Source organism: Cherax quadricarinatus, chromosome 25, assembly GCF_038502225.1.
Source record: "Cherax quadricarinatus isolate ZL_2023a chromosome 25, ASM3850222v1, whole genome shotgun sequence".
In the NCBI taxonomy this organism is placed as follows: domain Eukaryota; kingdom Metazoa; phylum Arthropoda; class Malacostraca; order Decapoda; family Parastacidae; genus Cherax; species Cherax quadricarinatus.
Window position 1 is genome coordinate 20,198,372 of NC_091316.1, and position 18,012 is coordinate 20,216,383.

General features: G+C 38.9%; 1 protein-coding gene across 1 annotated transcript in view; it reads left to right on the top strand.

The window, feature by feature from the left end:
- Nab2 (Nuclear polyadenosine RNA-binding 2) overlaps positions 1–18,012 on the top strand; it is a 105,433-nt gene that overhangs the window by 25,160 nt on the left and 62,261 nt on the right. The window contains exons 5-7 of the mRNA XM_070088653.1: positions 3,980–4,224; positions 13,702–13,911; positions 15,873–16,055. Coding sequence (XP_069944754.1) covers positions 3,980–4,224; positions 13,702–13,911; positions 15,873–16,055 — 638 coding nt within the window. The remainder of the gene's footprint in view (positions 1–3,979; positions 4,225–13,701; positions 13,912–15,872; positions 16,056–18,012) is intronic.

Consider the following 18,012-nt stretch of genomic DNA (forward strand, 5'->3'; position numbering starts at 1 on the left):
CTATTATATGCCTTTTCTAAATCCTTAAATGCAATAAAAACTTCCCTACCTTTATCTAAATACTGTTCACATATATGCTTCAATGTAAACACTTGATCTACACATCCCCTACCTACTCTAAAACCTCCTTGCTCATCCACAATCCTACATTCTGTCTTACCTCTAATTCTTTCAATTATAACCCTACCGTACACTTTTCCTGGTATACTCAATAAACTTTTTTTTTTTTTTATTATCACACTGGCCGATTCCCACCAAGGCAGGGTGGCCCGAAAAAGAAAAACTTTCACCATCATTCACTCCATCACTGTCTTGCCAGAAGGGTGCTTTACACTACAGTTTTTAAACTGCAACATTAACACCCCTCCTTCAGAGTGCAGGCACTGTACTTCCCATCTCCAGGACTCAAGTCCGGCCTGCCGGTTTCCCTGAATCCCTTCATAAATGTTACTTTGCTCACACTCCAACAGCACGTCAAGTATTAAAAACCATTTGTCTCCATTCACTCCTATCAAACACGCTCATGCATGCCTGCTGGAAGTCCAAGCCCCTCGCACACAAAACCTCCTTTACCCCCTCCCTCCAACCTTTCCTAGGCCGAACCCTACCCCGCCTTCCTTCCACTACAGACTGATACACTCTTGAAGTCATTCTGTTTCGCTCCATTCTCTCTACATGTCCGAACCACCTCAACAACCCTTCCTCAGCCCTCTGGACAACAGTTTTGGTAATCCCGCACCTCCTCCTAACTTCCAAACTACGAATTCTCTGCATTATATTCACACCACACATTGCCCTCAGACATGACATCTCCACTGCCTCCAGCCTTCTCCTCGCTGCAACATTCATCACCCACGCTTCACACCCATATAAGAGCGTTGGTAAAACTATACTCTCATACATTCCCCTCTTTGCCTCCAAGGACAAAGTTCTTTGTCTCCACAGACTCCTAAGTGCACCACTCACTCTTTTTCCCTCATCAATTCTATGATTCACCTCATCTTTCATAGACCCATCCGCTGACACGTCCACTCCCAAATATCTGAATACGTTCACCTCCTCCATACTCTCTCCCTCCAATCTGATATTCAGTCTTTCATCACCTAATCTTTTTGTTATCCTCATAACCTTACTCTTTCCTGTATTCACCTTTAATTTTCTTCTTTTGCACACCGTACCAAATTCATCCACCAATCTCTGCAACTTCTCTTCAGAATCTCCCAAGAGCACAGTGTCATCAGCAAAGAGCAGCTGTGACAACTCCCACTTTGTGTGTGATTCTTTATCTTTTAACTCCACGCCTCTTGCCAAGACCCTCGCATTTACTTCTCTTACAACCCCATCTATAAATATATTAAACAACCACGGTGACATCACACATCCTTGTCTAAGGCCTACTTTTACTGGGAAAAAATTTCCCTCTTTCCTACATACTCTAACTTGAGCCTCACTATCCTCGTAAAAACTCTTCACTGCTTTCAGTAACCTACCTCCTACACCATACACTTGCAACATCTGCCACATTGCCCCCCTATCCACCCTGTCATACGCCTTTTCCAAATCCATAAATGCCACAAAGACCTCTTTAGCCTTATCTAAATACTGTTCACTTATATGTTTCACTGTAAACACCTGGTCAATAAACTTATTCCTCTATAATTTTTACAATCTCTTTTGTCCCCCTTCCCTTTATATAAAGGGACTATACATGCTCTTCCCCAATCTCTAGGTACCTTCCCCTCTTTCATACATTTATTAATTAAACAAAAATACCAACCACTCCAACACTATATCCCCCCCTGCTTTTAACATTTCTGTCATGATCCCGTCAGTTCCAGCTGCTTTACCCCCTTTCATTCTACGTAATGCCTCACACACCTCCCCCACACTCACATCCTGTTCTTCTTCACTCCTAAAAGATGGTATACCTCCCTGTCCAGTGCATGAAATTACCGCCTCCCTTTCTTCGTCGACATTTAAAAGTTCCTCAAAATATTCTCGCCATCTACCCAAAACCTTCCTTTCCCTATCTACTAACTCCCCTACTCTGTTTTTAACTGACAAATCCATTTGTTCCCTAGGCTTTCTTAACTTGTTTAACTCACTCCAAAATTTTTTCTTATTTTCATTAAAATTTCTTGACAGTGCCTCTCCCACTATCATCTGCTCTCCTTTTGCACTCTCACCACTCTCTTCACCTTTCTTTTACTCTCCATATACTCTACTCTTCTTATAACACTTCTACTTTGTAAAAACCTCTCATAAGCTAACTTTTTCTCTTTTATCACACCCTTTACTTCATCATTCCACCAATCACTCCGTTTCCTCCTACACCCACCCTCCTATAACCACAAACTTCTGCCCCACATTTTAATACTGCATTTTTAAAACTATTCCAACCCTCTTCAACCCCCCCACTGCTCATACTTGCACCAGTCCACCTTTCTGCCAATAGTTGCTTATATCTCACCCGAACTTCCTCCTCCCTTAGTTTATACACTCTCACCTCCCTCTTACTTGTTGTTGCCATTTTCTTTTTTTCCCATCTACCTCTTACTCTAACTGTAGCTACAACTAAATAATGATCCGATATGTCAGTTGCCCCTCTATAAACGTGTACATCCTGGAGCCTACCCATCAACCTTTTATCCACCATTACATAATCTAATAAACTACTTTCATTATGTGCTATATCATACCTTATATATTTATTTATCGTCTTCATAAAATATGTATTACTTATTACTAAACCTCTTTCTACACATAGCTCAATTAAAGGCTCCCCATTTTCATTTACCCCTGGCACCCCAAATTTACCTACTACTCCCTCCACAACATTTTTGCCCACTTTAGCATTAAAATCCCCAACCACCATTACTCTCACACTTCGTTCAAAACTCCCCACGCATTCACTCAACATTTCTCAAAATCTCTCTCCTCTACACTTCTCTCTTCTCCAGGTGCATATACGTTTACTATAACCCACTTTTCACATCCAACCTTTATTTTACTCCACATAATCCTTGAATTTATACATTTATAGTCCCTCGTTTCCTGCCATAACTTATCCTTCAACATTATTGCTGCTCCTTCTTTAGCTTTAACTCTGTTTGAAGCCCCTGACCTAATCCCATTTATTCCTCTCCACTGAAACTCTCCTACCCCCTTCATCTTTATTTCACTTAAAGCCAGGACATCCAGCTTCTTCTCATTCATGCCATCCACAATCATCTCTTTCTTATCATTTGCACAACATCCACGTACATTCAGACTTCCCACTTTGACAATTTTCTTCTTCTTATTCTTTTCAGTAATTATTATAGGAAAAGTGGTTACTACTGATTTTTTTATTTTCAACAAGTCGGCTGTCTCCCACCGAGGCAGGGTGACCCAAAAAAGAAAGAAAATCCCCAAAAAGAAAATACTTTCATCATCATTCAACACTTTCACCACACTCACACATTATCACTGTTTTTGCAGAGGTGCTCAGATTACAACAGTTTAGAAGCATACACATAAAAAGATACACAACATATCCCACCAAACTGCCAATATTATATTATATTAAATTTTAGAAAGATAAACAATTGTGTTGATTTGGGCTACTCCTGTAATAGATTTACTTATTTGGAACTCGTATTGGTGGAGTATTTACCTAAGCAAAGCAATTAAATTTCTTGTCTTTTTGTATTTAAATTACAATAGCCATTACAGGTCACCTGTAATGGCTATTGAAATAGATGGAGATGAGATTGTTTTGTAATCGTAACACTAACAGACATTTCTCTAATCAGCAAATTTTGTCCATCATTTCTGAATCAACTGACCAATCTGATTTTGTCCTGCATTTTCTAAGTCGGTAAAATCAAGGTTCATTAAATCTAGGGTTTATCGTACCTTTTGATTAATCCTAGTTTTGGTATTGGTTATGTATTAATTATCTAACACCATGTTTTCACCTTTCTACAACAAATTTCAGATGAATTGGGTCTTGAATTAGAGGATGAACCAGCCCCAAAGAAAAGTAAAGTTGAACAGAGACAAAAGATTTCACCTCCCAAGGTGGAAGGGCGAGAAGAATCAAAGTCTGATACAAAAATTACATCAAAGATAGAGTCAAAACAGAAGGTAAAATCTAAACTTGAACCTGTAACTGCTCGAGTGTCAGCCAAGGAGAGATTAGGAATGGTGGTGCTTCCAAAGTCTGATCAGCCCAGGGAAAAGGTACAGTTTTCATTTTGCACTACCCAGTATCTATTCTTTCCTCTGATTTGACATTTTGTCATCAACCTTATTTCTGTGTAAAGTATTTTGGGCTTTCACATATAATTTTTATTGAACACAAGGTGATCATCATGTGTTTTATTGCGACCCCTGAATGGGTCACAATGTATATAATGTATATTATCTGTTCATATAATTTTTTTTTTTTTTTTTTTTTTTCAACAAGTCGGCCGTCTCCCACCGAGGCAGGGTGACCCAAAAAAAAGAAAATCCCCAAAAAGAAAATACTTTCATCATCATTCAACACTTTCACCACACTCACACATTATCACTGCTTTTGCAGAGGTGCTCAGAATACAACAGTTTAGAAGCATATACATATAGAGATACACAACATATCCCTCCAAACTGCCAATATCCCAAACCCCTCCTTTAAAGTGCAGGCATTGTACTTCCCATTTCCAGGACTCAAGTCTGACTATATGAAAATAACCGGTTTCCCTGAATCCTTTCACTAAATATTACCCTGCTCACACTCCAACAGATCGTCAGGTCCCAAGTATCATTCGTCTCCATTCACTCCTATCTAACACGCTCATGCACGCTTGCTGGAAGTCCAAGCCCCTCACCCACAAAACCTCCTTTACCCCCTCTTTCCAACCCTTTCGAGGATGACCCCTACCCCTCTTTCCTTCCCCTATAGATTTATATGCTTTCCATGTCATTCTACTTTGATCCATTCTCTCTAAATGACCAAACCACCTCAACAACCCCTCTTCTGCCCTCTGACTAATGCTTTTATTAACTCCACACCTTCTCCTAATTTCCACACTCCGAATTTTCTGCATAATATTTACACCACACATTGCCCTTAGACAGGACATCTCCACTGCCTCCAACCGTCTCCTCGCTGCTGCATTTACCACCCAAGCTTCACATCCATATAAGAGTGTTGGTACTACTATACTTTCATACATTCCCTTCTTTGCCTCCATAGATAACGTTTTTTGACTCCACATATACCTCAACGCACCACTCACCTTTTTTCCCTCATCAATTCTATGATTAACCTCATCCTTCATAAATCCATCCGCCGACACGTCAACTCCCAAGTATCTGAAAACATTCACTTCTTCCATACTCCTCCTCCCCAATTTGATATCCAGTTTTTCTTTATCTAAATCATTTGATACCCTCATCACCTTACTCTTTTCTATGTTCACTTTCAACTTTCTACCTTTACACACATTCTCAAACTCATCCACTAACCTTTGTAATTTTTCTTTAGAATCTCCCATAAGCACAGTATCATCAGCAAAAAGTAACTGTGTCAATTCCCATTTTGAATTTGATTCCCCATAATTTAATCCCACCCCTCTCCCGAACACCCTAGCATTTACTTCTTTTACAACCCCATCTATAAATATATTAAACAACCATGGTGACATTACACATCCCTGTCTAAGACCTACTTTTACCGGGAAGTATTCTCCCTCTCTTCTACACACCCTAACCTGAGCCTCACTATCCTCATAAAAGCTCTTTACAGCATTTAGTAACTTACCACCTATTCCATATACTTGCAACATCTGCCACATTGCTCCTCTATCCACTCTATCATATGCCTTTTCTAAATCCATAAATGCAATAAAAACTTCCCTACCTTTATCTAAATACTGTTCACATATATGCTTCAATGTAAACACTTGATCTACACATCCCCTACCCACTCTGAAGCCTCCTTGCTCGTCCGCAATTCTACATTCTGTCTTACCTCTAATTCTTTCAATTATGACTTTATAATTTTATATTGCTTATATTTGCGATATTAGCTAAATCGTAAATATATTGCTTTATATTATTATTTGACTTAGTTATATTATTAGGTAGGATGTAACATTTATATATTATTCAGTGCTCATAGTTCGAGTGTTAAGCAGCTGACAGCATTGTCTAACTACTGTATTTTCACTCCACTTGTTTCCCTGCTGGCTTCTCTGTAGTTGTTGGGCAGCAGCAGTCCACGGAGAGTCACATGATCAGGGTGGGGTGATCACACTTCACCAGGAGTGAGAGTCGAGCTGGCCTGCGCTAGCTATTGTCTGTTTGGCGTGCCTTCCAACAAGACGGTCTCTCCAACTTTCCTTTGATGGCCCTTGTTGGAAGATCGTCTCTGTCGTTTTCTTGTTGTTGGTTCTGTGTAACTCTGTTCACAGAACATAGCCTAGACTTAGTGATTTTCGACATTGTACTGAGGTTGTGTGTCGCGTAGACACTCTGAGAAACTCAGGTCCTGAGCTGTAGCTTCTGACCTAATTTGTACTGGTATTTGTGCACTGTCACAGTCGGGGATTTTGTTATGCTGAACTTAGATTCAGTAGTATGGGAGTTTTGTGACTTTTGTGGAGGAGCTGCAGATGGTCCCTACTTAGTGTCATTATATTATCTCTTTGTTCCTGATTCTGTGTTGCTGTTGCTTGTTATATTGCTGTTCGGCTTATCAGTCGCTTTATTGTTCAAGCAAGCTGTTCTGATTGCCAGGTTGGTCAAGAAGTTAGTTTATGTGAGGACTTTTAGTCAGTCACTGGTTAAGTCTAGTCGAGTCTTGAGACATAGTGAACTACTTAGAGCACTTACACACATACACACAAACTTACTTGTTTTTTTTTTTTTAACAAGTCGGCCGTCTCCCACCGAGGCAGGGTGACCCAAAAAAGAAAGAAAATCCCCAAAAAGAAAATGCTTTCATCATCCTTCAACACTTTCACCACACTCACACATAATCACTGTTTTTGCAAAGGTGCTCAGAATACAACAGTTTAGAAGCTTATACGTATAAAGATACACAACATATCCCTCCAAACTGCCAATATCCCAAACCCTTCCTTTAAAGTGCAGGCATTGTACTTCCCATTTCCAGGACTCAAGTCCGACTATGAAAATAACCGGTTTCCCTGAATCCCTTCACTAAATATTATCCTGCTCACACTCCAACAGATCGTCAGGTCCCAAGTACCATTCGTCTCCATTCACTCTTATCTAACACGCTCACGCACGCTGGAAGTCCAAGCCCCTTGCCCACAAAACCTCCTTTACCCCCTCTCTCCAACCCTTTCGAGGACGACCCCTACCTCGCCTTCCTTCCCCTATAGATTTATATGCTTTCCATGTCATTCTACTTTGATCCATTCTCTCTAAATGACCAAACCACCTCAAAAACCCCTCTTCTGCCCTCTGACTAATACTTTTATTAACTCCACACCTTTTCCTAACTTCCACACTCCGAATTTTCTGCATAATATTTACACCACACATTGCCCTTAGACAGGACATCTCCACTGCCTCCAACCATCTCCTCGCTGCTGCATTTACCACCCAAACTTCACACCCATATAAGAGTGTTGGTACTACTATACTTTCATACATTCCCTTCTTTGCCTCCATAGATAACGTTTTTTTGACTCCACATATACCTCAATGCACCACTCACCTTTTTTCCCTCATCAATTCTATGATTAACCTCATCCTTCATAAATCCATCCGCTGACACGTCAACTCTCAAGTATCTGAAAACATTCACTTCTTCCATACTCCTCCCCAATTTGATATCCAATTTTTCTTTATCTAAATCATTTGATACCCTCATCACCTTACTCTTTTCTATGTTCACTTTCAACTTTCTACCTTTACACACATTCCCAAACTCATCCACTAACCTTTGCAATTTTTCTTTAGAATCTCCCATAAGCACAGTATCATCAGCAAAAAGTAACTGTGTTAATTCCCATTTTGAATTTGATTCCCCATAATTTAATCCCACCCCTCTCCCAAACACCCTAGCATTTACTTATTTTACAACCCCATCTATAAATATATTAAACAACCATGGTGACATTACACATTCCTGTCTAAGGCCTACTTTTACCGGGAAGTAGTCTCCCTCTCTTCTACACACCCTAACCTGAGCCTCACTATCCTCATAAAAACTCTTCACAGCATTTAGTAACTTACCACCTATTCCATATACTTGCAACATCTGCCACATTTCTCCCCTATCCACTCTATCATATTTTTTTTTTTTTTCAACAAGTCGGCCGTTTCCCACCGAGGCAGGGTGACCCAAAAAAAAGAAAGAAAATCCCCAAAAAGAAAATACTTTCATCATCATTCAACACTTTCACCACACTCGCACATTATCACTGTTTTTGCAGAGGTGCTCAGAATACAACAGTCTAGAAGCATACACATATAAAGATACACAACATATCCCTCCAAACTGCCAATATCCCAAACCCCTCCTTTAAAGTGCAGGCATTGTACTTCCCATTTCCAGGACTCAAGTCCGACTATATGAAAATAACCGGTTTCCCTGAATCCCTTCACTAAATATTACCCTGCTCACACTCCAACAGATCGTCAGGTCCCAAGTACCATTCGTCTCCATTCACTCCTATCTAACACGCTCACGCACGCTTGCTGGAAGTCCAAGCCCCTTGCCCACAAAACCTCCTTTACCCCCTCTCTCCAACCCTTTCGAGGACGACCCCTACCCCGCCTTCCTTTCCCTATAGATTTATATGCTTTCCATGTCATTCTACTTTGATCCATTCTCTCTAAATGACCAAACCACCTCAACAACCCCTCTTCTCCCCTCTGACTAATACTTTTATTAACTCCACACCTTCTCCTAATTTCCACACTCCGAATTTTCTGCATAATATTTACACCACACATTGCCCTTAAACAGGACATCTCCACTATCTCCAACCGTCTCCTCGCTGCTGCATTTACCACCCAAGCTTCACACCCATATAAGATTGTTGGTACTACTATACTTTCATACATTCCCTTCTTTGCCTCCATAGATAACGTTTTTTGATTCCACATATACCTCAACGCACCACTCACCTTTTTTCCCTCATCAATTCTATGATTAACCTCATCCTTCATAAATCCATCCGCCGACACGTCAACTCCCAAGTATCTGAAAACATTCACTTCTTCCATACTCCTCCTCCCCAATTTGATATCCAATTTTTCTTTATCTAAATCATTTGACACCCTCATCACCTTACTCTTTTCTATGTTCACTTTCAACTTTCTACCTTTACACACATTCCCAAACTCATCCACTAACCTTTGCAATTTTTCTTTAGAATCTCCCATAAGCACAGTATCATCAGCAAAAAGTAACTGTGTCAATTCCCATTTTGAAATTGATTCCCCAAAATTTAATCCCACCCCTCTCCCGAACACCCTAGCATTTACTTCCTTTACAACCCCATCTATAAATATATTAACCATTGTGACATTACACATCCCTGTCTAAGACCTACTTTTACCGGGAAGTAGTCTCCCTCTCTTCTACACACCCTAACCTGAGCCTCACTATCCTCATAAAAACTCTTTACAGCATTTAATAACTTACCACCTATTCCATATACTTGCAACATCTGCCACATTGCTCCTCTATCCACTCTATCATATGCCTTTTCTAAATCCATAAATGCAATAAAAACTTCCCTACCTTTATCTAAATACTGTTCACATATATGCTTCAATGTAAACACTTGATCTACACATCCCCTACCCACTCTGAAACCTCCTTGCTCATCCGCAATCCTACATTCTGTCTTACCTCTAATTCTTTCAATTATAACCCTACCGTACACTTTTCCTGGTATACTCAGTAAGCTTATTCCTCTATAATTTTTACAGTCTCTTTTGTCCCCTTTCCCTTTATATAAAGGGACTATACATGCTCTCCGCGAATCCCTAGGTACCTTCCCCTCTTTCATACATTTATTAAACAAAAGTACCAACCACTCCAACACTATATCCCCCCCTGCTTTTAACATTTCTGTCATGACCCCATCAGTTCCAGCTGCTTTACCCCCTTTCATTTTACGTAATGCCTCACATACCTCCCCCACACTTACATTCTGCTCTTCTTCACTCCTAAAAGATGGTATACCTCCCTGACCAGTGCATGAAATTACTGCCTCTGTTTCTTCCTTAACATTTAAAAGTTCCTCAAAATATTCTCGCCATCTACCTAATACCTAAATCTCCCCATCTACTAACTCCCCTACTCTGTTTTTAACTGACAAATCCATATTTTCCCTAGGCTTTCTTAACTTGTTTAACTCACTCCAAAATTTTTTCTTATTTTCATTAAAATTTCTTGACAGTGCCTCTCCCACTCTATCATCTGCTCTCCTTTTGCACTCTCTCACCACTCTCTTTACCTTTCTTTTACTCTCCATATACTCTGCTCTTCTTATAACACTTCTGCTTTGTAAAAACCTCTCATAAGCTACCTTTTTCTCTTTTATCACACCCTTTACTTCATCATTCCACCAATCACTCCTCTTTCCTCCTGCCCCCACCCTCCTATAACCACAAACTTCTGCCCCACATTCTAATACTGCATTTTTAAAACTATTCCAACCCTCTTCAACCCCCCCACTACTCATCTTTGCACTAGCCCACCTTTCTGCCAATAGTCGCTTATATCTCACCCTAACTTCCTCCTCCCTTAGTTTATACACTTTCACCTCCCTCTTACTTGTTGTTGCCACCCTCCTCTTTTCCCATCTACCTCTTACTCTAACTGTAGCTACAACTAAATAATGATCCGATATATCAGTTGCCCCTCTATAAACATGTACATCCTGGAGCCTACCCATTAACCTTTTATCCACGAATACATAATCTAATAAACTACTTTCATTACGTGCTACATCATACCTTGTATATTTATTTATCCTCTTTTTCATAAAATATGTATTACTTATTACCAAATTTCTTTCTACACATAGCTCAATTAAAGGCTCCCCATTTACATTTACCCCTGCCTTTTCTAAATCCATAAATGCAATAAAAACTTCCCTACCTTTGTCTAAATACTGTTCACGTATATGCTTCAATGTAAACACTTGATCTACACATCCGCTACCCACTCTGAAACCTCCTTGCTCATCCGCAATCCTACATTCTGTCTTGCCTCTAATTCTTTCAATTATAACCCTACTGTACACTTTTCCTGGTATACTCAATAAACTTATTCCTCTATAATTTTTACAATCTCTTTTGTCCCCTTTCCCTTTATATAAAGGGACTATACATGCTCTCTGCCAATCCCTAGGTACCTTCCCCTCTTTCATACATTTATTAAACAAAAGTACCAACCACTCCAACACTATATCCCCCCCTGCTTTTAACATTTCTGTCATGATCCCATCAGTTCCAGCTGCTTTACCCCCTTTCATTCTACGTAATGCCTTGCGTACCTCCCCCACTCTTACATTCTGCTCTTCTTCACTCCTAAAAGATGGTATACCTCCCTGACCAGTGCATGAAATTACCGTCTCCCTTTCTTCCTCAACATTTAAAAGTTCCTCAAAATATTCTCGCCATCTACCTAATACCTCCCTCTCCCCATCTACTAACTCCCCTACTCTGTTTTTAACTGACAAATCCATACTTTCCCTAGGCTTTCTTAACTTGTTTAACTCACTCCAAATTTTTTTATTTTTTTCTTTAAAATTTCTTGACAGTGCCTCTCCCACTCTATCATCTGCTCTCCTTTTGCACTCTCTCACCACTCTCTTCACCTTTCTTTTACTCTTCATATACTCTGCTCTTCTTATAACACTTCTGCTTTGTAAAAACCTCTCATAAGCTAACTTTTTCTCTTATCACACCCTTTACTTCATCATTCCACCAATCACTCCTCTTTCCACCTGCCCCCACCCTCCTATAACCACAAACTTCTGCCCCACATTCTAATACTGCATTTTTAAAACTATTCCAACCCTCTTCAACCCCCCCACTACTCATCTTTGCACTAGCCCACCTTTCTGCCAACAGTCGCTTATATCTCCCCCGAACTTCCTCCTCCCTTAGTTTATACACTTTCACCTCCCTCTTACTTGTTGCCACCTTCCTCTTTTCCCATCTACCTCGTACTCTAACTGTAGCTACAACTAAATAATGATCCGATATATCAGTTGCCCCTCTATAAACATGTACATCCTGGAGCCTACCCATCAACCTTTTATCCACCAATACATAATATAACAAACTACTTTCATTATGTGCTACATCATACCTTGTATATTTATTTATCCACTTTTTCATAAAATATGTATTACTTATTACTAAACCTCTTTCTACACATAGCTCAATTAAAGGCTCCCCAAATTTACCTACTACTCCCTCCATAACATTTTTACCCACTTTAGCATTGAAATCCCCAACCACCATTACTCTCACACTTGTATATATATGTATTATGTTACTAAATGTTAACAATGTACCAGACGGTACTTAAAAGCCATTAAGATGTGATATGTGCCTTCAGCACAATACAACTGTACACGAGAGAAGTGATTATTTTGATTAATTTACTTTGATATTATACGCCTAGACAACTTTATTGTTATTAATAAACTTATTAAATTTTAATTTCTTTAGTTAGTAGCCTACCAGTTGTAATCCTGAAGCACTATTGAATCTTACTAAATTCTAATGGATAATTGGACCATGATACTGACTACTTGTTACAAAAACCCAGTAACAGGCTGGATGCTAGAAGGGCAGTCCTTTCTAGTATTCACTGGAGATCTCTATGCTTATTAGATATCGCGTTATTTGTAACATGTTTGCTGAGGCTGTTTGTGAACAAAGTTGCCTCTCTGTACAGGTGGCATCTGCTAAACTCCTAAACTGTCTTCCTCATGTAATATTTCACCCTGTCTGCCCTGAATGCATAATCTGGTTAAATTGATGTACTGACTGTCCATTATTTTAGGTTTCCCATACTTCCATGTACTCTTGTCTAGCTTTGTACAGAAGGCTTTGGGAGGAACTTGTTACTAGCCCATTTGCATCCTCACAAATTTTATTTTCCTTTGTATAGGTCTTAAGTACACCTACCATCCGACTTACGACCTGCTCGACTTATGACCACTCGATTTACGACCGTGTTTTTTATGCCAAATTTCTGGGAAATAAACAACTATTTGTGTTGTAAACAGTGTTTATCCTAAACCTTACAGTATAAAATACAGTACTAACAGCATAAAAAGTAAAGTAAAACATGAAATACCAAAATAAAACAATAAAATAAAGTCATTACAAAAATGTGATGTTGATATTCAGTAGTAAAGTTTGACTTATGTCCATTTCGACTTACGACCGGTTTCTCGGAGCCGAACTCGGTCGTAAGTCGGATGGTAGGTGTATAACTTTCATATTGATAATTTTCCATTTCTTTGTAATTATGGATGTATTGAGAAACCTTTTGTACAATAGAGGAATTTACTTTGCAACAGTATAATGACATAATTAAACTAAATTTATTCTGTAATTATTTTATAGAATAATTTCATGTATGTACTGTATAGATGTTTTTATATAAGCACAAGCATATTAAAGTTTTAATTATATGCAGTGGTTATTAAAATGTTTCAGCCTTCTGTGTTGGATCGACTTGGCACTGCACCCTCAAGTGGAAGACGTGTGATTAATTTGCGGGAAGAATCCAGCTTTCCCCCTCGCCCAGAGTCAAATAGTGGGGCCTGCATTAGTATGGCACGAGCTGTTTCAAGTGCAATAACTTCTGCCCACAGATCTGTATGTGTGCTGCCCTCTTCCTCCAGCTCATCAGGCAAAAAGTTAGAGGTTAGTTTTTTGTATCTCATTATGTAAACACAGTGCACACTCAAAATATATTGGGATTACATTCCTAGAGGTCACAGCTTATCCATAAACAGATAATACTGTGCCATTAAATTCTTTCTGCATAACTACATTTTACTAATTTGGCATCATCTGGTACAATCACATTTACAGATAATACTCTTCAGTACTTAACTTACTTTTGATGATGATGATAATAATAATGATGAATTTGAAGATTATTTAAAATGATAATTTGCTGGTCATCCATGGAATGTCAGAGTATTTAACCCTTTGAGGGTCCAGACCCCCAATCTGAAAATTCCCCACAGGGTCCAAGAATTTTCACAAAAAAAAAAAAGTACCAAATTTGATAAAAAATTGACGAAATCACACTCGCAAATTTTGCTGTATCAGTGACATTTACACATCGGGGATTTTCCCCACTTTGAGTCCTATTTTCAGCCAATTACATTGTTCCATTAGACCAAATTCTTAGCTATTTCACTAGTATGTGTTTCAGTTTATCTATTGGACACAGAAATCTCCCAGTCAACTATTTCAACTACCCAGTAAAGTGATCGGAAATTGGTAATTTGACCAATTTCACACAAAGTTCAAAATATTCCAATTTCAAAATAGGGTCCAGAATAAACCATGCAGGCATTCCTGGTACTAAAATAACATTTCTTCTGTTTATTAGTTATATTTCCAGGCTTTACAGATGAATTTCATTGATTTTTTTATTCGCATAAAGAATTTTTATTCACACCAAAAAATTGAAGATTTACTGTTATGCAGTATTGTAATAATTGTATAAATAATATCAATGCATTTGTAAATACACATTAGACACACCAGCTGACGTGTATTGGATGCGTGGTGTGATTTGTTTACACTTGAACATTGGAAAATTGAACATTTCTGCTACTTTGGGCTCAATTTCAAGCTATTTTCAGTACTAAAACCAATCAAAATAATCTCTATTTCTGTAATATTTCTGTGATATATCTTCTATCAACCGAGACCAAGAAGCCATGAACACAGTTATAAAAATCTTTCAAAAATACACCGTAAAGTCGCTGTTTTAATCCAAAAACTCACTTTTTTTTTTTCTCATTATGTACTATGTGTTGCAGGATTTGTTTTATATGGTGCTAAGCTCATGATGTAGTACTATGGCACGAACCCTGGCTTCAAAGCCGTAGAACTACAGGATGGACCCTCAGAGGGTAAATGACCTACTAAGAGGTCAATTACTTTTATACATAGTGTCCTACTCCAGTGACAGACTTGACTATGTGACTGTAAATGATACCATTTCATTTACTCAACCCATCTAAATGAAGGTGCCCAAAGGCCACATCCTAGGACTACTTTTAATCCTCCTCTACCTCAGTAACATATAACATAAAGCAATGTACAGTATTATTAAAATTTGCAAAAGCCTGTGACACTTCACTAAGCTGTGAATGATCAAAATCAGCTAATTTACAGTCCCAAGAATTTTTTAGGGGTAAGGGCAAGTCTGCATATTCAGAAATGCTTTACACAAAATCCTGTCAAGTGAAATTTTATTAAATGAGACTTATTTTTTCATAGCCCCCCCTTATATAACTGGAAGGCCTTCTTTTTATTTTGATTCAATGCTGCTAACAAATGTGTGGTACCATATGGTAGTTTACATTCACTAATTTTGATCTTTCATCTTTGTTTACTCGAGTTACTGTCTAAGCACCTTCAGATCATTTCCACTCAAAAGCCTGTTTATGGAATTTGACATACATTGCTTTTAAGACTGACAAAATACACATTTGCCTTGTTATCATCTTTTCCATGGCTTTTATGCAAGGAGATCCTTGAATTAAGCATTGAATTATTAAAATTTTTGAATTTAAGGTTCCATGAATTTGGAGGGATGATTGTAATAGAGAAAGTCTTAAAAAAGAGGAATCTTATTTTAGGCACGTGTAAGACCTCTCATGTCAAAACAAGTTGAATCTAGTCATGATGGATCAAGTCGGGAATTGTCTACAAGAAATGTGACCCAGAGTCGAGAAGAATCCACCAGAGAGAGCTCAGGCCGTTCTGTCTCAGGACGAGTTGTTTCAGCAGTTGGAGCTGTTTTGAAGAGGCCACACAGTCAGGTAAACTTTCAAATCTACAATTTTGAGTGATCTTTAAAATTAATCAGGAAAAAATTATTAACGGAATTGAGATATTGGAATTTATATAAAAACAGTCAAGAAATTATCTATCCAATGAAATGAATATGGTAGATTCTTGTGTTCTGAGGTGATTAGAGTAGAATCTGTGAAAGAAAAGGGTATGTTGGCATAATAATTTGTATCTCATAAGAGTACTGTACTACCGCATATTACCAATTAAAAGATACCCTTTTGAAAGTTGCAGCAACCCTTGGGCTGGCTGGTTAAAGGGATACAATGGTCCTACTGTTGTTTGAAGGATTGCAATGGCTCCAGGACTATTCGAAGGAATGCGATAGCCCCTGAGTCATAGCCCTGGTGCTAATTGATTTGTCATTGCTATTGGGCCAAATGAATGATTAGGAGTACCCAAAGGCCAGCTGAATGTTTTCAGCACTTGGTAACATGTGTTACTGTAAGTTACTATACCTTTCATTTTACGTTCACCAGTAAGAAGATAGAAGAAACCCCGGAGGGGTGTGTATATATATATGCTTGTACATGTATGTGTAGTGTGACCTAAGTGTAAGTAGAAGTAGCAAGACATACCTGAAATCTTGCATGTTTACGAGACAGAAAAAAAGACACCAGCAACCCTACCATCATGTAAAACAATTACAGGCTTCCATTTTACACTCACTTGGCAGGACGGTAGTACCTCCCTGGGCAGTTGCTGTCTACCAGCCTACTACCTAGGAAACACATTAATTACCTAAAAATATTTTTGTCCTTAGTTTTTAGTGAGTGAATATATTTATTGTAGGAAGTCTGAATAAATGGTGAATGGGTATAATTGAAACCGCTGTATTAGTGAAATGCTGTAAAGCAAAGCGCTGTAAAGCAGGACCTGCCTGTATACTCATTCATAGTAGTGAACTCACTGATGATATGGTTAACTTTTATCAATCTACACTCTTTGCTGTTTTTTCTTGTGCTTTTTTTTTATCACTTGCATGTCCTCTTGTTTATTGCTGAGGGAAGTAGTAACTGCCTCAGTTTTTTTTTTTTTTTTTCAACAAGTCGGCCGTCTCCCACCGAGACAGGGTGACCCAAAAAAGAAAGAAAATCCCCAAAAAGAAAATACTTTCATCATCATTCAACACTTTCACCACACTCACACATTATCACTGATTTTGCAGAGGTGCTCAGAATACAACAGTTTAGAAGCATATACGTATAAAGATACACAACATATCCCTCTAAACTGCCAATATCCCAAACCCCTCCTTTAAAGTGCAGGCATTGTACTTCCCATTTCCAGGACTCAAGTCCGACTATATGAAAATAACCGGTTTCCCTGAATCCCTTCACTAAATATTACCCTGCTCACACTCCAACAGATCGTCAGGTCCCAAGTATCATTCGTCTCCATTCACTCCTATCTAACACGCTCATGCACGCTTGCTGGAAGTCCAAGCCCCTCGCCCACAAAACCTCCTTTACCCCCTCTTTCCAACCCTTTCGAGGACGACCCCTACCTCGCCTTCCTTCCCCTATAGATTTATATGCTTTCCATGTCATTCTACTTTGATCCATTCTCTCTAAATGACCAAACCACCTCAACAACCCCTCTTCTGCCCTCTGACTAATGCTTTTATTAACTCCACACCTTCTCCTAATTTCCACACTCCGAATTTTCTGCATAATATTTACACCACACATTGCCCTTAGACAGGACATCTCCACTGCCTCCAACTGTCTCCTCACTGCTGCATTTACCACCCAAGCTTCACATCCATATAAGAGTGTTGGTACTACTATACTTTCATACATTCCCTTCTTTGCCTCCATAGATAACGTTTTTTGACTCCACATATACCTCAATGCACCACTCACCTTTTTTCCCTCATCAATTCTATGGTTAACCTCATCCTTCATAAATCCATCCGCCGACACG